General features: G+C 39.4%; 1 protein-coding gene across 1 annotated transcript in view; it reads left to right on the forward strand.

Moving 5' to 3' along the window:
• The window catches only part of celsr3 (cadherin, EGF LAG seven-pass G-type receptor 3), a 93,831-nt gene that overhangs the window by 31,724 nt on the left and 40,423 nt on the right, over positions 1–21,684 (forward strand). The window contains exons 4-12 of the mRNA XM_055048652.1: positions 8,738–8,960; positions 11,558–11,673; positions 12,115–12,203; positions 12,512–12,526; positions 12,875–13,032; positions 16,275–16,438; positions 17,629–17,754; positions 18,629–18,798; positions 20,085–20,270. Coding sequence (XP_054904627.1) covers positions 8,738–8,960; positions 11,558–11,673; positions 12,115–12,203; positions 12,512–12,526; positions 12,875–13,032; positions 16,275–16,438; positions 17,629–17,754; positions 18,629–18,798; positions 20,085–20,270 — 1,247 coding nt within the window. The remainder of the gene's footprint in view (positions 1–8,737; positions 8,961–11,557; positions 11,674–12,114; positions 12,204–12,511; positions 12,527–12,874; positions 13,033–16,274; positions 16,439–17,628; positions 17,755–18,628; positions 18,799–20,084; positions 20,271–21,684) is intronic.

Here is a 21,684-nt window from a genome sequence, read left to right on the forward strand (position 1 = left end):
CTGGTGTGGTTTAAATAGTAGAATAACTCGCTGACCCTCGCTTATTACATACACAGTATCTGTGCTGTGTGATAAACACAGCACAGATACAAATAAAGGTATTTGACTTATTAAAAAGTCATTCGTGGAAAGAAAGTAAAACAAATGCAAACTCAATTAGTTGTGAAGCGAGTCTGACAGCTGGGAGAAAATGCAATGAAAGTGAGAAATCACTGCTGAGCTAAAACGCGTAGGACGCTGAGGAAATGACTGATGCTTCGAGAATCGGAGTTAAGATCACATATTGAAGAAAAAAGAGGTAATTTAGAAAAAAAATGGACAAAAAGCAGCTTGAATAAAACGTTCAAAGTGGGGGATGAGTTAGATGTAGAAACAAACATCAGAAGATGGCTGAAGAGGAAGCTGAGGGCAGCAGCTTGTCGGGAAGATAAAAACCATTCAAAGAGAGGAGAGCCAGGGACGAAAAGAGATAATGGTATAGAATGGATTCAGCGAGTGACATTCATTATAAAGGTCATTAACCGAGTGACTGATTGTGTCTCTTGTGCGTTGAGACCGGGCAACAGAGAATTAAGTGAGTGCCATCAGTACCTAAAATGATCCGTTTTTCAAGAGGTCGGAGGAAATAGGGGCGTCTAAATACACAATAGGCACTATTTAAAATATGCATGTTGAATGGGGGGGGAATTGTACTGCAGTGGGCATAATTTGCTGAACTAAGTGGGATAAATGAATAAAAGAGTTTGGTGAGGACAGGAAAAGGAGGCAGGGTTTGTTTTAAGATGATAACGCTAAGAGCTGCGAGGTTCAGGTTCAGGCTCCTCCAGGGCATTTCTGCTTTCTTTGAAAAGTGAAAAATTCAGATCAGATCAAAACTTTATGGAGTCAGTGAATATTCACACGACCTTGCCTTTTCTGTACCAATAAATTAGAAAGTAGTTATCTTCAATGTTCCTGTTTTCCAAAGGATGAAGGACAGACTTTTTAAAAAATCTTGGTATCCTTTGGTGCTGAACAACTGTATAAATTAAAGTTACGTAAAAAGAAAAAGAAAGAAAAACAGAATTTTCTTGTATTACCGTAAATTAAAACCTTAAAAACATACAAACATGTACTGCACAGTTTGTCTTTCACGTTTCACATGTTTTTTGTCACGGTGCATCCAAAAAGTGACAATGAATTTCTTTGGGCTTTTATGTGAAAAATCTTCAAAAAAATGCAGAGTAAGAGGAGAATTATGCTATTAGCATTTTTTTTTTTTTTTTTTACCAATACTTCTAAATAAAGTTGCCAACCCAAATCACAACACGAGGAACATTTTGATCTGCAAAGAATATTTTGTGGGCTTTAAATGTTGTATATTCACGTTCCAGGTATGAACTCTTTGTTTTGCTGTTGACACCTGATACGCCTCAGAAAAGATGCCTATTCCAGTTGCTTGTTTTTCTAACATTTTCCAGCCCTGCTGTTTTTTTTTTGTTGTTTTGTTTTTTTGTTTGACAGACTAGCATCAAAGAAGCCATTGTTTGCAGGTTTCCACAATCAGCTGAATCAGCAAGCATGTGCCAGAAGGTTTGGTGATCAGACGAGACCAAAATCAAAGTTTTTGTCCTACAAGCAGGGTCTGTTCAGTTTCTGAATGTGCAAAGCTGGTTTGAGACACACCAGAAAATACCTGTTGAAATAAAACAAAGTTCTATAAAGTGCTGATGAATTTTTACACAACACATGACCCTCACCTTTCCCCTTGCAGCTTTGCTCTCTGTGTTCTTCGATCACATGAAATACCTTGAAATGCCAGCTCGTGGCAAAAATGTGGACTGGTTGTGGGCGTATGGTTATTTTTGCAAGGTGTTGCACCAGATGATACTTTTACTGAAATTGATTTTGACCAATAATGTCAACTTAACCTGGACCAGATGCTTCTTCCTCTGTGCTTTTGTTCCTTCAAGTCTGGTGAGGCGTTCTCAAGAAGACCTTCAGATTTCACAAACAAAGCCCGAGGTTTGAAGGGAATAAATTGGCACCACACAGAGACTCACTGTAATGCTGAGATCACCGACACACTAATAAATAATGAAGGACACTACGAGGCTGTTTGACAGCAGCTTTTCTTTGGGTGACACATCCCTGAAATGATCAGTCCTCAGGCTGTCGGCCGGCCAGCGTCGTTTCATGACATCATCTCTATTTATGCCTCTGGGTTCTGATTCCCGTCGAAAGGGCGCAGCAGTGTTTATGATTATTGATTTTATACATCAAAGTCACAGTCTCTTCAAATGGTGCCTGTGTTTTACGTCTAGTCGAAACATTTGTTCCGGTTTTGTACAGCACACTTTTGTTTTTCTTCCAAGTTATTTCTGCTTGCTTGCAGCGCATCGGCTGAGAATTTTCTCCCACCCTGAGAAATGTGAATCTTTTGCATCACTTTGTTTTAAACGAGTAGCTAAAAAACTACACGTGGTCTAAGCTTCATAAAGTAAGAAAAAGCGAGTGCAATAGGAAGGAGTAGGGGGAAGCAAGTGGGAGCGTGCTGCCCTCTGGGGAAGCACCATGTGTTGGGCTGGAGGAAGAGGAGGAGGAGGAGGGCCACGGGGCGGAGCGAAGCAAGATGCCGGGGGGGTGGTTGAAGAATACCCGCTTTGATGAATAAAACATCTGCGTGAATGAAGGGGCGGTGTGAATGCATTAAGGCAGGCGCAGAAAAGAAAGGGGGGAAAAAAAGAAAGGGTGAGATTTGGAGAGAGATGGAGAGAAAGCGAGAGCAGGAACAGAGGGAATTGTTGAAGGACGTAAGGAAGGAAGAAACACGAGGATGCAGGGAGGGAACACGAGAACATAACGTCACATTAATGAAGCAACAAATCCAAATTGGGAGCAAAAAACTGGCTTGAGGAGCTTCTTGAATTCTGGACAGGGTGTGAGAATCACAGAAGCTGGTAGGCGTGTCCCAGTGAAAACGTAGATGGGATACATGAAAATATTAACTCTGGAACGAGATTTTCATGCTGAACACATTGATGTTAGCTGGTTAGTTAGGCTATCTGCAAACGTAGCTAGCCTGCACTCAGCTGCTTAACACTCTTAAGTTAATAACCGTTTTTATTTAAATCAGGGTAATTGCTGGTAATTTACCTTTGGTGCAATTGTTTATGTTTTTATATATGTATTTTTTATGTATGTAGAAAAGTGTTCCAATAAAGAATTTTGGAGCCAAAAGCACAGAAAAGCTTTGAGAAAACTGCAGTCACAGCAGCACTTATTTTAGTATTAGAAGACTGTAAACCAAAACAATAAACAAACAAAAAATTAAACCATAACTTTTTAAAATCTTGGTATTCTTTGGTGCTAAAGACCTCTATAAATTAATATCATGTAAAAAAAACAAACAAAAAAAAACCCATAATTTTCTTGTATTGCTATAACAAAAATATACTTTGTGTTGTCTGTTTTAGCTTAAAACAAAAAAAGGAATTAATTTTACCACAAAAACAATATGACATATTGACAGTGTTAACAACGGGCTGAACTCCTAAAGTTTGCAGATCACAAATACTTGTGTTTTTCACGGCTTGAATATTTTTTCCAAACGACCAAATTTATCTGCTTGAAAGCGAGGAAAGATGATAGTCGCTGTCTTTTGCAGCCAGTTGACCAGCAGTGTACAGCAGCAGCCTGAGGACGGGGGAGTGCTGTATCGCTCTTTGTTTCATGGCAAACAGTTACTGACTCTGAAGTCACTTCAAATGACTTAAACCATCAAAACTATAATGTAGCGTTTATCTATACCTAAACACACACACACACACCCGCCCCCCCACACACACACCAGTCTTCTCTCTTCTTCTTTGTGCTGCTGAACATTCATTCTAAGCGATCCAATTATAGTCAGTGGAGCTGTCAAACTGCTTTATGTTTGTTAAAACCTGGGACTGCCAAAGCAGTTATTAGTGGCAGTGAAGTGGAGTAAAAAGTTTAATGATCGCACCTGACATGTTGCTGTAATTTTCTCCGTTTGCCTTCAGTAGGGCTGTCTGCATGACGCGACTCACTCTATATGCTCTTCTTTGTTTGGCTGCATGTTTCTATTAAATGCCATCTCGCCTGTGCGGCCGTGTGGGCGTGTTCGCTTCCATTATGGTATGCTCATTAAAAACCATCTGTGCATGCAGCTTATGCGTGTTTTTTTTTTTTTTTTTTTTTTTGCATGAATGTCTAAGTGCTTTCTTGCAATAGGACTCCCACTGTTTTGTAATCGCTTGACCTTTGTGTCCATCTGCATGAGGAACCGCACACCATTTCCCTCCTCTCGTGTCGTGTGTGTCACGTTGCTGTTGATCAATAGGAGCCTCGGTGGAGTTCACACCTTACGAGACCAGAAATAAACCCATCTTTGATTCAGTCTGAGAAACTGTGTCTGCTGGTTTTCTAACTATAACTACAATGTATACATTCCTCTGGATGCGGAATTTTGTTTGTTCTCTTTTTGATATTGTGCATCTGCATGCACATATGGTTTACTTTTTTGCCTTTTTGACTGTCTTCCTTCAGCCAATTTATTTTCTATCTGTCTGTCAATTTGAGCTCAACTCTGTGTGCATAATAAACAGTGTATATCTGCGTGTGTGTGTGTGTGTGTGTGTGGAAGCGTTTGTAGTTGTCTGTGTTAAGGTCTCACCTCACGCATAATTCATGAGTATTAATGCGTATTTATTTATTTTAATATTAATGAGAGGGTCTCTACGGATGAACGGTTGCTGCAAACAAAGGCAGGAATATGGAGTGGTGGTTCTCCCAGTTTATATACTTCATTCTTTTTTTCCAATATAATTGTTTCCCTGTTGTGTGCACTCACAGGCGAATGTAGACTCAACCTGCGGTGACCGACGTGATGAGGGAAGGCAAAACACGGACAGGCAGATGCGATCATTTTGAAACGTCCCCAAGTCGTCGTAAGCTGAGCTGGGATTGTGTCTGGGTGTCTCTCTGTGTGGGTGAGAGCATTCGCATCCCCGGGGGTTCATGCAGCCGCGGTGTGAAAGAGAGTGCTTGTCAGCCAAAATCGGAAAGATACGGGCCTGCCCGGAGCCGTGGCAAATTAAGTGAGGCGGAGAAACAGGGTGATTAAAAGCAGAGTGGACAAACTGCGAGAGAGGAAGAAAACATGGCTCAGATGATCGAGAGTCGGATCATGAAACAGAGACCTCTTTATTAATTGATGAGATCAGGTGGGTGCTGACAAAAGCAGCAGATTTATGATATTTTTTGCAAGGATTTGATGCTTTGTACGTGCACTGCCAAATATTCACAGCCCGATAAATATTTTCACATTTCATCTTGTTAAAAAACACAAAACTTCAATGATTTACTGGGAACATTTTATTGATAGACTCAACAAAAAATAATCCAGTTTGATCTGAATCATTACTTTGTAGCTCAGATTGTTTGTTGTTGGTAAAAAAGAATCCCCACAACATCATACCTCCACTACCGTGTTTCAAAGTGGGCAGTGTGTGTTCAGGGTGGTGTGGTGTTTTGCTTGTGGTCAAAGCATATAATTTGGCCTAAGATGTTTCTGCTTGTTTGCTATATCCCAAAGGTGACTGGTAGCAAACTACAAACAGGACTTTGAGAAGCAGACAAACTAATCAACCCAGCTCTGAAATTAATTACGGCGATTCAAAGAACCCTGAGACACAAAACAAATATATAAATTTAATAGCACAACAAAAAAATCAGATCTTTATGACACTTAAATCCAATTTGCATAATAATTTGGAACACGGTGTAGAAATAACAGCGTGCCATTCGATTTTTCCTCTGTCAGATAGTCTCCGTTTCAACATGTGAATCAGACATGACTTGTTGAGCTTTTACAGCCTTCCTCTCGGTGTGTTTCTTTGGCTCGCCCTGCAGAATCTTTATGTGTTTCCCTAAATGTGTGTTTTTCCGCTGTATGTGATGCCGGTCTGGAAGTGGTCATGTCTTGCATGTGTCCTGTCGAATTTACATGTGATTGATCACCAGAAAAGGTGAGGACTTTTATTGACTCGTGTGTGTATGCATGTGTGCGTGTGTGTCCCTGTAAAGATGTGAGGTCGCTGCCAGTCATCTAAAAGCAGCGAAAACAAAGTGCCAACAGAGACAGTTACATGATCAAACCCGACAGCCTCGAGGGCAGGGGCAATGATCCATGTATGTGTTGCTGTGTGTGTATGAGGTAGAAAGAGAGGGAAATAAAGTGTTTATGTCCGGTTTGCACATAAAATATATCTGCATCGTGTTAATTATTGATGTGTTAGCAATTTGGTTTTGTTTTGTCTGGTATCTCACTGTCTGTTTGTATTTTGGGGCCGTCAGCAGGTTCTAAAGTGGGTCCTCAAGGAGCCATCTGTCTTTAGGCTACTTTCAAACCCGTCTGCTCTGCCGATGCGAGGGGGGCAGTGTGTGTGGGTGTTCTTTGTGTGCAGCTGCTAAATGTCAGACAGTGTGTGTGTCCAAATGCGCTTAAGGAAAGGTGAAAAAAGAAAGTCAATGTGCTTCCCTGCGTACCTATTTCTGCAGTGCTTCTGTTTGTGCATATGTGTGTGCGTGTGTGTGTGTGTGTGTGTGTGTGTGTGTGAGGGGAGGGCGTAGTGGTTCAAACTCACTAAAACACTCCAGACTAGCACTTTCTTGACTCGGAGCCAAATTTATGTTTATTCTCGTCTGCAGATTTGTTCATGCTGTTTTTGTTTTGCTACCCAGTTCCAAAGCAACTGAATTGCATGAACAGAAAAATATTTCTTTCTCTGTTTATTCTGCAGAGATGCACCTTCAGCTTCACACAGCCTCACCATATCTCATGGCTTTAAGGAGGAAACTTTCAAATGTAATTTTGATTTCTTTTAAAAGGATGGAAAATATTAGCCTGATGCAACCGCGGCGAAAAATTAGCATAGCATCAGCCATTCTCTGATGCTATCCTTAAGCAAGGAGGAACTTATTTTTTTAGCATTCTGATAAACCACTGCCATACATGTTAACTAATTATAAAAGTTAATTAGTTAACTTTTAACTAATTAACTTTAACCTCCTTTAACTCATCAGAAGGTTTTCAAGTCCCACACAGCATTTGATGAGACTGATTAGCTGATTTCATATCTGAATTTCTATGTTTCAAAACCAAAAGACACGATCAATTTCTGGGTTTTTAGATCCTTATGAACCTTAGAATATTCAACATGCACAACCATGTAGTCAGATTAACATGATCAATAACAGGATCTCATGACATAGTCATTGAGAGGAAGGTGTAATTTGGGAATCATCCTTGCTTTTTGCAGGTGATGTCGTTCTCTTGGCGCCATCGAGCCGTGAAGTGGATCGGTCCACAGAGTGAGAGTCGGCTTTGTTAGATCTGAGCCAATGGGCTCTTGCTTGGTTGTGGGGGTCGGTCTCTAATTCAGGCGGAGGGCTTCATGTGTCTTGGTGTGTTTTTTCACGTGGATGGCTTTGGAGAAGGATGGACAGGTTGGCCCAACGTTTGCAGTATTGCAGGCACTGAGGAGATCTTTCTTGCTGAATACAGTAAAGTCTATTTTTTCTGGTCTGTCTTCACTCTGACTGACCTTTATCTTTTCTGGATCACGGTTAAAGAAAAGAGATCATGAGTGCAGCAGAAAGAGTTATATTGAGATGCTCCATCATCTGTGCAGAGCTGCTGTTCCACATTGAAAGAAGTGAGCTGAGATAGTTTGAGCAAAAGTTGATCAGGATGCATTGATTATGCTAGTTATGTTTCCCCAAAATCTATCACCAAATTTTTCTATCGTCAGTAAGTAGCTCACCCTTTTGTTCGATAACAGAAACACATATTAACCAAGTGGGCTCTTCTTTTCTCCAATTAGTGCTTCCTCCACATGGCAAAACCAGGGGGTGAACTCTTGTAAATAGCTTTACCTTCATTTCCCCCCAATTAGTAAAACAGATGTTAACTCTTTGGTGCGGAGAAACGACCAACCTGGTTTATCACTGCTGGTATTAAGAACAATTTTAAAAGTCTGCCTTTCCTCTGCTTGCCTTAAACCCTTTGTATGTAAATATGTCGCTTTTCATTCAGGATTTCTGTATGTCTGTATGTCAGAATTAGTTTTTGAAGAGACAAGCCCTGACATATTAAAGCTTCTTTGCACTAAATGAAAAACAAAGGTTGAAATAAATCATTAGGAGCCCATAAAAAAATGTAGAATCCATTAATTATTCTCCTGAAGAGTGTGACTAAACTTCTGATAGGTTGTATAAAATAATCCAGCTACACGTTTTCAGGATTAGGATACATTTAATCTACTATTCTGACCCTTTCTGATGCATTTTTCCTGAGTACTATCTTAGGGCCTCATGCAGCCTCATTTTAAAGAGTATTTAATCTGAACCACAAGTGTTAACCAGAATGTTTGTCACAAAGACAAAGATCTGCCCGTCTGAACGATGCTCGCCTAAAGCATCTGCTTTTTGTCACTGGATTGTTTTCATCCCACTTTAAAGAAATACTTCCTGAAAAGGTTTTCTGTATTTAAGGCTGTTTGTGTCTTTTCTTGAAACATCTGATAACTCTGTTTATCATCCCACAGTCATCCCTGGTGTGAAACAAGAACTGTTTTGCAAGCAAATGTGTATTTTCTTAAGGTTTAGTTTCATCTGTTTCACTTGTTAACATGTAAACTGATGATGTGATGACTTATTTTCCTTACTGCAGGTGACCGATGTGAGTTGGACCGGAGGCAGGGTCGGTGCGTGCCCGGCGTGTGTCGTAATGGAGGGACGTGTCGGGAACTTTCCGGCGGAGGTTTCCGCTGTGAGTGTCCACCGGGAGGCTACGAGCGGCCGTACTGCACCGTCACCGCCAGGTCTTTCCCTCCGAAATCCTTCGCAATGTTCCGGGGCCTCAGGCAGAGATTTCACCTCTCCATTTCGTTGAGGTCAGTAGAGTTTAAAGCGCACAATTAGAAAGTCTTTCTTTGTAGCTTGTCTTCTGTCTGTTCCCGTACCTTATCATCCAGCCTCCATCAGACTGAGATCCATAAGTATTCATCTTTGATTCTCAAAGAACATCTTCTCTTTAATCTATTTATTTCATCTCTATGTGAGATCAATCCTGCAACTCATTTTTTTCTCCCGTTGCCGACTCCCTCCATTGAGGAGGGACTTTTCTCCACACACATCTCTTTCATCTGCCAATTTGCTGGTTTCAGTAGCATCTCTATAGCCTCCTGTCCTTAAAATTCATGTTCTTATCTTACATCTCATTCCCATTTTTGTCTCCTATTCTTTAGGCTCAGACATGAGTGACGTCATTGTTTTCATGTCAAATCAGGAACATAAAAGGCTTGGTTTTCAGAGCTGATAAGTTGTGTTTTCTTTAATTAGGTTGGATATAAATATTCAACTTATTTAATTAAGAAAGGCTAATTAAAGGATTTGTTTTTACTTCTGTGAAGTAAATGAATGCATATATAAAATCTTATGAGCTTGCTGGAACATTGTTCACTAATAAGCTACCAATTAACTATAGTTTCCAGTCTTGCTTTGTCTGCTTTTGATGAACTCTAATAGTAAGCTACGACCCCCACACTCATTTGTCTGCAGCCTCTTAACATGCCGATTGGTTCTCCAAGGGAGATCTCAAGGAGTGGCGATGCAGGATTATGGGATGGTCGCCATGGGTGAAGTCATCTAATGATAGTTGCTAAGGTGATGTTGCCTGTGGGCTTGTTGCTGGCCTGATCTGGCCACCATTAGTGGTTTCTGGGAGGCGTCAGTGGCTGGTGACTTAAAGCGCTGCGTCTGATTTGTTGTATTGATCTGTGGCGTCCATTTGTGTAGCGATGATAAGTGGAGGAATGAAGTTAGGGGCTAACAGGGGGTCTTTCTTAAAGAGAGACTTAATTTATGAGCTTTTAACAAATCTGTCAACATTTCTCCTTTATAGAAGATAGACCGATTGATGCTGGATCCCCCAAGCCCTGTAACAAGAAGCAATAAATCAATTGATGGTGTGATAGTTTAAAACAGACTCAGTAACTTCCACTTGCACGATTTATCGTTTTTCTCTTTTATCTCTCTACCAAAAACTGGATGACAAAAGTCTTCAGTCTGTCACTGAAGGACAATTTTGTTTTTGGTTTTGTTTATTTATGTTGGATATTTACAACGTCTTCTGGTTCCGGTGTTAAATGTTCATTAAAATTTAAGTTATTAACAAAGCCACACAATATGCCAACCTAATTTTACAAAAGGGAATAATCTTTTTATAGGAGGTGTTAAATAAAATCGTCACAGAAAAGCATTGCGCATAGGTAGCACACAGTTTTCACTTATTTTTTTGTTTTTACAAACATAGTTGCATTCACACTGCAGCACAGCTCCTTGCTTCAGGAGGTTAGAATAGTGTTCATAGAAATAAATAGTCATAACAGGTTTACATGGTGAATCTAGCTACACATATGAGGCTTAAACGTCAGTAATATGTTGTATTATTATCATTAAGAGCTGAGAAACGTACGCCATAGTCATAGTTTCTACATTTCTTTGATTTTCTGTGTTTTATGACACAGATTAAATCTTTGTTTACTACTACAAATAAATGTTTGTAAAGGTTCTTGTATTTGTGACCCACTGTGTTAAAGTATTGGTAGTTATTGCACTGCTGAATTAAGAGACGAAAACACGATGGTTTACCCTGAGGTAGAAACGTATTTGCAGCCCAGTTGGGGAAAAGTGTGAGTAGACAAGCTGTTTTTGTTTAGTTTTTTTTTTCAGGCATTTTTCATTTCTTCAGCTCTGCTTGAAGTCATAGCCGACTGACGAGTTGAACCAGTTTTAGGAAAAGGAATTATAACGACATCATAATATTTATTCATGCAGTTTTATTGCTAGTGGGAATAAGTCACATCATTTTGATGAGGAGTTCAAATAATGAATTTCCCCAACAGTAATTACGCTATCTAGAAGATGTAAAGCAAGCTTCTTTGCATATGTTTGCTCCCTCTAGTTGTGTGCATCTCTGATACATTAACTCTGCAGACAAAGGTCAGGATGTTCCTTTTCTTTCTCCTGTTTCTGGAGGCATGTAGAGATTTGATCTGCATGCATTAAAACATGGCATAATGACAAGTCGGATGCCCAAGGATGAGACTTGAGTTTATGTGGACGAGAATTTATCCCCAGATAAGGTTTTAGGACGGATTATCTTACGTTTCACTTAAAAGATTTTTTTCTCTATAAATTTCTACACATTGCAGCTGTTCTGTATTGAAAGAAAATATTAACAAGTATGTGCGACCGTATAAAGTTTAACCTTCTAGACATTTATTCAGCCGTATCACACATTAATTATCTTTTAGCTTGAACAAAATCCAACCTGACCTTTAACATTGGTGGAGTTAAAAATATAGTCTTGTGGGATGATTGGGTTGTACCCATTTAACCTTCCTGGTAGTTCGTAAAACTATGATAATGCCTGTTCGCCACTACTTATAGGATGAATCATATGTGTGTGTGTGTGTGTCTTGTCTAGTTTTGCCACTCTAGAGAAGAGCAGTCTTCTCTTCTACAATGGACGCTTCAATGAGAAACATGACTTCATTGCACTGGAGATCCAAGAAGGACAAGTGGTCTTCAAATATTCCACAGGTACTTCATCAGCAGAATAGTGAGGCTCTGCTTAACACTGTTTGTATTCCCAGAAGAAAGCTTTGTGCGAGTGTAAATATAGCGCATACGTCTATTGTATTTTTCTCATAAAGCTGTAGTTTTTGCTCATGCCTCATGAACATGTGCAGGCTGTGGAAAGGAATTTCCCCGCAGGGACGATAATATCTAATTATCTGTCTCCTTGTGCCTCCAGGGAGGAAATGCTTTGAGTCAAAACAAAGAGAGTAATGTTGTTGAATGAAAATTCATTTATTTTGCACATGGAATCACAGAGATCGCTGTAAACGAGCACATTTATTTTAGTCAGGACACACATCAGCAGGCTGTATTCCTGCATCGCTCTCAAAAGTAAAGTGTTTCTGTGATGAACCATGATGCCACCTGCTCAGGTTTAACATGTCTTCCTCCATCCGCCTCCAGGTGAGTCGTCCACTCAGGTGAGCCCCTTCTTGCTCGGCGGCGTGAGCGATGGAAACTGGCACACGGTTCACATCCATTACTACAACAAGGTGGGTTTGCCGCGCGTCGCTCAGTGCAAACCTCCACAATTTTCACCCCTCGACTTTGATCTCCGCTTCCTGTCGGATGGCATAATCCCTCAGTCCTCGTTTCGCTTGTTGTTCGTGCCTCTGATATGTTGGCAGAAAAGTTTTTCGTGCTGACGGAGCACTTTGATTCGAGACGATTTGTTTCTGCGTGCGCTTATTTTTTTATGTGGGCGTTTGCTTGTCCCCATTATTCTCATGCATATTTGCTGCACATCTCTTATAATTTTCTACATTGTTTTTGTTTTGTTTGTTTGTTTCATTTTCTTCAGCCGGCTACACGCTATGTGAGTATGAATGTGTGTCATGATGCACAAAACATCCGTCTTCCTTTTATTCTGCCATGCTTTCCCTGTTTAAAACTAAAACCCCGATGGAAAGATTAGGAATATCTTCTGCCTGCTGTTCTTTGTTTTTGATAAACTTCTGCTTTTACTTTTTGTCACACTAACTATGATTCCCCTCACCATTTTTTATTAACATATAATACTGTAGCAAAGTGTTCCTCAACCGTGGTTCTTAGATTTAATAAGCAAAAGCCGTTTTCTTTCCTGCATGTCATCTTAACTTGTTTCATTCCCTTCTAGCTCTTTGGATTGGTTTTTAATCCTGCGTATGTAAATGTATGTGTTCAGCCCAGACGCAGTTTGATCGGAGAAGCCCAGGGTCCGTCTGACGAGAAGGTGGCCGTGGTGAGCATCGACGACTGCGACACGGCTCTCTCGCTTCGCTTCGGTACGCAGCTTGGAAATTATAGCTGTGCTGCCCAAGGCAAACAGACCAGCAGCAAGAAGTGAGTGTTTTTCTCTTTATGTGTTCTGTTCTCTAATTACACAAAAAAGACACGTTTTTTTTTGGAGCTGAAGTAAAAACAGCACGTTGTCAGGATTTGTGGTTCTTCTTGTGTTTCTATTTAGGTCATTTAGTTTTACCAGTGTCCTTCCATATTAGTTCCTTCATTTGCACCAAGTTTCTTAATTTGTTCTTGTGCTTTTGGATAGATTTCTTTTAGATCAAAGTTAGTCTTTTTCGCCCTTGGTTTATAGACCTTTTTTGAGTCTTAGTTCTGCTCTCTTTCTTCTCTTTTTGTTTCCCTACTTTCCTCCTGCCGAGATTGTTTGGGTTAATTTGTGTTAGTATTTAGATCCTCGGTTTCCATTCAGTTTCTCTTTCCTTATTCTCTGATTATCTCCCAGCTGTTCTGCATATATTGATTTTACTCACCTGGTTGTAATGCCACAATCATATCTCTGCTCTTTTGTTAAATTGTAAAAATCCCAGTGGAAACGTTGAAAAAGCTCCCCAGTCCCTGTTGGAAGGGTTTGATTTCTGAAAACTAAGTATGGAGATTTCTGTTATTTATTGAGAAGGGTGCACATAATGTTAGATTTTTCTGAAATATCAATACAAAAGAACAATAACTTTTCAAATCGTTTTCTAATTTTCTGTATGATGTTTGTCTCATTTCATTCCACAAACATTTTATTTGAATGTAAATTTTCTATGTTCAGAAGTTGCTTTTGTAACTAAATTTCTAATCTTTGGATCTGCAACATTAATAGTGTAGCAAAAAATAAATGAATCTAATTCTCAGAAGGCTCCCACAATGCTATTCTCGATGCATTCACTGGTTATTGTTTTAATGGAACCTCACTATTATAAAATATAATCAATAATGAGGATTTCCATCAGAAAACTAAAACCACAAAAACAAAGTTTTTACTGGTGAAAATATTCAGGAGTCAACTGAACTAAATTGATTTGAACTCAATAAACTGAACGGTTTTTGGACTAAGAAATAAAAACTAAGAGTCTGAAGTAACTGGAAACTGGTCACAGTTGGAAACCTTCATAGATTTATTTTGAAAGGACGTGCTCTCCGCTATACTACCTTGATTTAACCCTCAGCTGTTTCGGAACAGATTTTATTTCTAGTGCACTGACTGAAAACCTCTTAATTGCCGCCAGCCCTGCGCTGTCAGTGGTGTTTGCACAAGAGGTGCCGGCGTCGTCGCACAGATAGCTTTCATTAAATATAATCTGGGACTGATCAGAGGCTCAGTGTTTACTCAGAGATAATTTCCACAAAGTAAAAATCCAATAAAGTTGATGTCAGTGTCAGTGCACAGCCCAGCTGGCAGTCAGCCACTAGATTAGTTTTAAAACGACTCAGCTACTGAATGCAGGTATTTGTTTAGGCAAATGTTGGGCATTTATTGAATTACTGTTTAATATTTCCTAGCAACTTCAAAAACTCTCAATCAATTTTCCAAAACTAGAAAAGCTTCTTATCACCTTTGCCAGTTTATGCAATTTTGTTTCACCTAAAAAGCTACTAAAGTTTCTTCACTAGACGCCTTAAAAACATTTCTCTCTTTCGCAAACAAAAACTGGAGAAGTGAAATAATCCAGCTCCGATTTACGCTGTCTAATCTGTTAAAACCCTGCTCTGAAGTCAGTCAGAGAGGATTCCCAGGTCTAATCTTTGCAAAGAGATGACTGAGGGAATTTTGGGGAAAACTGAAGCATAAAAATCGACACTGAAGCAAAGAGATGTCCTTATTAATTGTCTGAGTATTTCTTTTCGTACCGGTAGAGCAAAACACTACTACATTGTCAATTCTGCGAACTCACAAAACCCCTTGCAAAAGCATTCACAAACTTCTTCATACTTTGTGACAAAGTTCATGAAGCTTCATGAAGACAGTAGAGGAGTTTTTAAATAGATTTTAAAAAATCAATACACCACGCTTTCAGCAAGAACAAATAGAAAAATATGGCACTAGTGCAAACTACCAACATATTGCTGTTCACTTAAAAAGACAGACTGCGAAACAAGAAGCAGCCAAGAGGTCCAGAGTAACTCTGGAGGAGCCGCAGAGATGCACAGCTCAGGTGTGAGAATATTTGAACATATAAACTTCCATCTTTAGTAAAAAACAAATACTACACATTCCATCCAAAATTTCCAAAATGTAAAAACGTTCAAGGGGAGTAAATAGATTTTTAAGGAACTGCAGTCTGTTTTATGAGTATAACATTTGTCCTCAGATGTAATAAGATGCACCAACAGGTGCATAAAACCCAGACAGTTGATGCAGGATCATTGGCTCAAAAGACGTCGTGCCACAGTGTGAATCTCTGTCCTCTAATCAAATTCACTGTCGGCTCTGGCTGAACGCAGAAGGAAGAGGAGACTGATCAAAGACGAAGCCAAAGACTCACTTCACTTCAACGTGTTTTCCTTTTCTTTTCCATTTATCCATCACCAGCTCAGCCTCCTCTGATGCACACACCACATCCTTTGCTAATGACTCATTCTGTTGATATTTGCTTCAGTTGTTACTTAAGCTCTGTGTGTGTTTGACTCTTGCCTTTATAAAACATTCTCCACTGTCTGTTTCCTGGCATTCAGCTCTTCTGGTCGTAGATCTGCAGAAGGATGAAAGCTCTTTCTTCAGTAAAGATAAACACGTTGAACAGACAACATTTTCTCAGAGCTGCCATCAACATCCTCATCTCATTTTTACTCTGTCATTATTTAATTATTTAATCTTTTATTTGTTTCTCTCTTTCTCTCATGAGAGAGAGACCCATGTTCTCTTATCTTGCTGTGTTTTGATGCCCACTAACAGCTACAGTACTTCATGTTTCACTTCTTCCTGTTTCCTGCAGCTTTCCAGAGATTTGCTGTAACTCATGTTCAATCTTTTGTATGTTCGCCATCTGCTTTCTGGTCTGTCTCAACTTTTCCAACACTTCTCCTCCTCGGTGGCCTGAACTTTTCTCCAAAAAGCATCCAAGCCTTTTACATTCATCTCTCCTGAACTCTGAATCTGGTTCCTTTCAATGTTCTCCTTTGATGTCACATTTAATGTGTTGAGTATGTAAATCCTTTTCTAACATATGCACCTTTACACTTATCAGGTTCCTGTTTTTTTTTCTTCTTCATTCGTCTCCCCCCATTCTGTAATTCTGCTTTTATTCCCTTTTACTCACATTTTCTCTCTTTTTAATCCTCCTCTTGTGTCTTAGGTCTCTGGATCTGACTGGCCCTTTGTTTCTGGGTGGAGTCCCCAATGTACCTGACAACTTTCCCTTTGGCAGCAGGGAGTTTATTGGTTGCATGAAAGACCTGCACATTGACAGCAAGGAGGTGGATCTGGCTGGATTTATCGCTAACAACGGGACACTTCCAGGTCAGCACTGCTATTGCAATATATTGCCTTGATGCATGAATCAATGTTGAAAAAATGTACTGGATTTTTAGCTGTTTTTAATAAACAAATGACAGATCTAGGTTCTAATAGTTGATTTATTGTAATGTTCTTCTTTTGAGGAAAACAGCACATAGAATAATCCTATCTAGTTTATTTGCCTTCTATTGGCATTCTATGACATCACCATGAATTGAAATATTGCATGACTAATGATCTTAAAGTCCTGAAGAAAATACAGAATTTAATTACATTAAAGGATAAGGCTTCATATCCCTTATTTTCTTTAGTGTTATGCAGACAGTGAGTCATAGTATTTATGCCATTCAAGATGCAAAGCATAAGAGAGCGACTTTGTCATTTGTGTCATTAAGAAAAAGAAAATTGTTTGTAAATATAGTATTGTGGTTTGCCGAGTCTTTTTCTTTTTTGTCTTTTTAAACTCCAAAGTCAAGAAATTTCCATATGTGTATAGGTATAATTTTAAAACTTTAGCACAACACATAAACAGCTGCTCAGATACATAAATAATCATTTCAATGTGACCAATATTTAGCACTATGGCTAAAGTCAGCATGTCAAAAGCCTTCTAATATGATCCCCACCAATAGTTTAAGGAGGAAAGGTATAGAAATGAACTAATTGTTTGAAAAGACGAAAACAAATGCAGTAAACAAGACCAATTATTTTCTCTTGAAAAACTGAGAAAGCTACATGCTAGCTAGTTAAAATGACATTTTAAAAGGTGTTCTTTTTCCAAAAAGAACCAAACTTAAGAACATTGAACAAAAATGCTGCTGCATTGCAGTAACATTTAAACAAATTGAAAAAATAAAGTCCAAAGAAAAGTTTAACAGAACATCTAAAAGGCTAAAAAAGCTCAATCATAGCTAACTGTAGAAGGTTACAAGAATGTTTTTTTTCTTAGTTTCAAAGACGTTTTAGCAAACATTTATTCGACAAACACATCCATCGACATATTGATGCAATTATTTAAGCATAATTACAAAGAAAACCTAATTTCTTAATATTAATGACATCTGAAGATTAGCTATCAATGCTTCTTTAAACAACTAAAACATACCAATCCTCATTAATCTGCTCTGCTGCATGTGTTGCATTTCTCTGCTGGAAGTTTTTAAGGCAACCTTTTTCATTTGCGTTGTTTCCAGGTTGCAGTGCCAAACACCCGTTCTGCAAGTCCAGCCCGTGTCAGAACGGGGGAACCTGCCGGGTGAGCTGGGAGACCTTCTCCTGTGATTGTCCTCTAGGTTATGGAGGGAAGGACTGCAGCTACAGTGAGAGCCTTCATCTGCTTATAACCACCTAAGTATAGTAGCATATGTTGTGTTAATAATCTACAGTTTATTCATCTACAGTGATGTTAGTCTAATGTAATCTTTATGTAAAGTAGTTATATAATAACGTGTCATTATTTCTTGGCATCTCACCTATTTTAAGTAAATCAAGTAATGACTGTAATTACTTGGCCATGTTTAAGTTGAGGTGTGAATGCGCCGACTTTCATTCCTCAGCTGCACATCGGCTCAGGAGCGCTAAGACATTCGTTGATTGGTGTTTTCCTTTGTTCTTGCTCCATTTTTTTTTCTGCAGAGCTATTACTTCACATTCACAGCTGAGGGCTTTCAGAAAATGTAAGGTTTCTGATTGTATGAGACGAACCGTATTCCTCAGTGGAGTCAGGACTGGTGATGTTTAATCAGATAGATGTAATTAAGGGAAAAAAGGACAATGAAAAACTGCTGGGTATCTAAAAGTATCTGTGGAAACTACCTAAACTTTTCCTTTGAGATATGCACTCTGGACGTCTGGCTTTATTTATTGGGCTATAATTGGACAAAGATAAACACAGGCTGATTTCCCCTATGGCTGGACAATCTTTTGCTCAGGTGGATGCCAACTGGGTATTAATCAGTTACTTTTACTGACATTTCTTGATTGTGAGCTAAAACAACCAACCCGAAAGGAAAATCATTTAGCCAAGCTGTTTTTATCAGTTAAAGATAAAAAAAAAAAATCTTCTTTTATCATCGCTATTATGTTTTATTACCCTACAGCACAGCTACTTAATAATTCACAACATGAAGGTCATCTGATGGTGTAAAATGTAGCAGTTTATATTCCCACTTTTCGTCTCAATCCCCGTTGCAGCCATGCCACACCCCCATCGCTTCCTCGGGAACAGCGCCCTCTGGTGGGACCTGAAGAATGACGTGACCATCTCCACGCCCTGGTACCTGGGTTTGGTGTTCAGAACCAGAGCAAGAGAGGGGACGCTGCTGCAGGCCCAGGCTGGTCAGTACACCAGTCTGCTGTTCCAGGTGGGTACAGACGCACAGGTGATTTGTTTCTATTGACGTTTTAAAAGCCAAAGTTGGTTGATTCCCCGCTGCACACCTGCTCAGCATTTTGCCTCTGACACAACCTCCCTCAGTGGATCTTAGAGCCTCACAGTGATTCCCTCTGTTTCTACAAAGATCTGACCTAAACGACCAAAAAGCTTTATGGTTTGAATTGTTTTTTTCTTCCATTCATGGTGCAGCTACAGCAAAATATGAGCAAATCAAGGTTGAAATGCGGTTCAGCAGAAATATTAAGTCCATGCTGAAGCCTGACATCGAAAATATACAGAAATTTGGTCGATGACTTATTTGATGACTCAACGTTCAACTATCACTGATGTTATATCAATGTTGATTCAACTATCATTAAAATGTTGACCTATTCGCACATTTTAGATTATTTTATATTAAATCAGTTTTCATTTATCCCACATCTAAATGGTAATCTCATATATATTTGTGTAATCACAAGCATGATTGTTTGATTTTGTGCCACCTTTTAAATGGCGTTCATATTGCTTAAAGCACCAAACAGAAAAAGAAGAAAAATGAAAAGTTTGCAACCTGGAACATTTCCAAAACTCCTCAGATCAACAACCTATGGAAAGATTTTGGATCTTTGCGACACTAGTCCAGACAGAATACACAAAGTGTTGCGCAACATTTTTCTTTCTTTTAATACACGATTTGTTTACATCCCAATTAAACATCTTTACTGTACTGAACATTGGTGTGAACTTTTATGTATTGAGAACTTTTGTGATAATAATTTCTGGGACTAGTTTGCCATTTTTTTGGTCTTTTATATGAGAATAAATTCTCTCATGAATGCTGCAAGATAAATAATATCCTAATTTCCTTGTTTGCCTCTTCAGCTTGAAGCTATTTCAAACTAAATCCTGCCAGAGGCCCCATGATGTTGGAGGTGGTTAAATGTGTTAGGTGCAGTTGCACTGAAAGTGATAACACTTCACTGTCAGAATTATTCAATGGTGATTTGTTTAGTGTTTATTTCTAAATTATACACATCTGTGAAATGTGCTCTAATGACAGCTTTTTCCTTCTTGTAAAGCCAAAAATAAAAAATAAAAAATTCTTACATTTTCTGAATCTTGGCAAGAGTCATTAGATTTTATGCTTTTGCTTTCACACACAACCAGGCTCACAAGAACAGACGCGACATTTACATGGGATCTGTTTCTGTTTGTCCCTGACCCGTTCTTGTGTTTTACTTTTCTGTTCCACCGTTTTCTCTGACCTCACAGGTGATAAACGGTCAACTGGTGTTCTCAGTGACCCGCGGCGCCTCCAGACCTGTGCGCTTGCGATTGGATCAGGTTCAAGTGGCAGATGGCCGGTGGCACGACCTCCAGCTGGAACTGCGAGACGTCCGCAGCGGCCCAGAGACGCGCTACGTTGCCACGCTGCGGCTCGACTTTGGACTCTATCAGGTAAATTGTCAATGTAGACACCTCTAATTGAATGGCATCAAGATGGATGCCAACAATATATTTTTTTAGATGCTATGAATTTTCTAGCTTTAGCTTTTTAAACAAGAAACATTCAGTAGTTTTTCAAAATCTGTGGTTCAACTGTTATTAATTTTTGTCATTCTGCCCTGCTGGGGTATAAATCATAGTTAAATGATGTTTGCGGCGTGCACAGATTTTCTACATCCCTGCACAGAATCAGAGTCCCCAAGATGTGGGACACTAATCCCAGTTTGCCTAATCTCTGCTGGATTACTCTGTCAGATTATGATGTCTGTTCGATGTGTGTGTCTGCATGGGTTTGTGTGAAGCATGGGCAGCCGTAAGTACAGAGAGAAGCAGATATGCTTCATTATTTTTGGCTTGTCTGAAGTTGAATAAACACTTGTTTCATGTTGCTGGGTTTCAGAAATGATCCTTGGTTACATAATGCCTTTCATCTTTGCTGTTATTTCGGATGTTCCTCAAAGTGCATGAAAAAAAAAACACACAGGTTAGACATTGCAGAAAGCATTTGTAGATTTGAAATGTTTCCGGAGAAAACTAAAGACTGAATATTTCTGAAAGCTTGTTGCATTCTTGCAGGGATTACAAGATGCATGCTCACGTCTTCCCTTGCTGCTGAAATAGTAATGAATGGAGCTCATTGATTTAATGTTCATTCTCCTCAGAGTTTCTCACCTCGTCAGCTTTGCTTCCAGATTGTCATCTGAGTTCTCAGAGCTGAAGCTTCCGAGTTTTGACTGCACAGAGCATCCCTGCCCCATTCAGCTCCTTCAGACTAGCCAGCAGCAATTAGCAAACACCAGGTGGAACTGTGCATTGGCTGAGTTCATTTTAGGAGCTGCTTCTCAGTGACACACTAATAAAAACTTTGTTAAAGGGTTAATATTGCAGTGTTGTTGTGATAACTTCCTGAAGACAGGGTTCCAGAAAGAGCAGGAGTTTTTAGGAAGACAGAACCCTGATTACTTAACAGGAAGTAACATTATACTTGACATATACAGCATTTTTATAACAACTCAAAGTAATATAGTTACTTGTTGTGCTATAAAGTGGCACTATGTACCTGTAAAACACATAATACTGCCCCTTTAAGAAGTTACCCAAGTAGCAAATAAATCCACCTGTTTCCGTATAAATCCAGACAGCTGCTGTGTTAAAGCTTCACATTGTTCAGTGAAGCAGACAAGTGGCCCCTGGTAAATCTGGAGGAACTACAGAAATCCAAAGGTCAGATGCCAGACACTGTTAACAGGATGAATATTAGTCAAGCGCTCCACTAATCTGGTCTTTATGGATGAATGGCAACCAGCCGAAACATTAAGCGAGCGCTACAATAAGATGGTTTAGATCAAAGGCTGTTCACAGGCAC

Source organism: Poeciliopsis prolifica, unplaced genomic scaffold, assembly GCF_027474105.1.
Source record: "Poeciliopsis prolifica strain line A6 unplaced genomic scaffold, Auburn_PproV2 SCAFFOLD027, whole genome shotgun sequence".
NCBI classification, from domain to species: domain Eukaryota; kingdom Metazoa; phylum Chordata; class Actinopteri; order Cyprinodontiformes; family Poeciliidae; genus Poeciliopsis; species Poeciliopsis prolifica.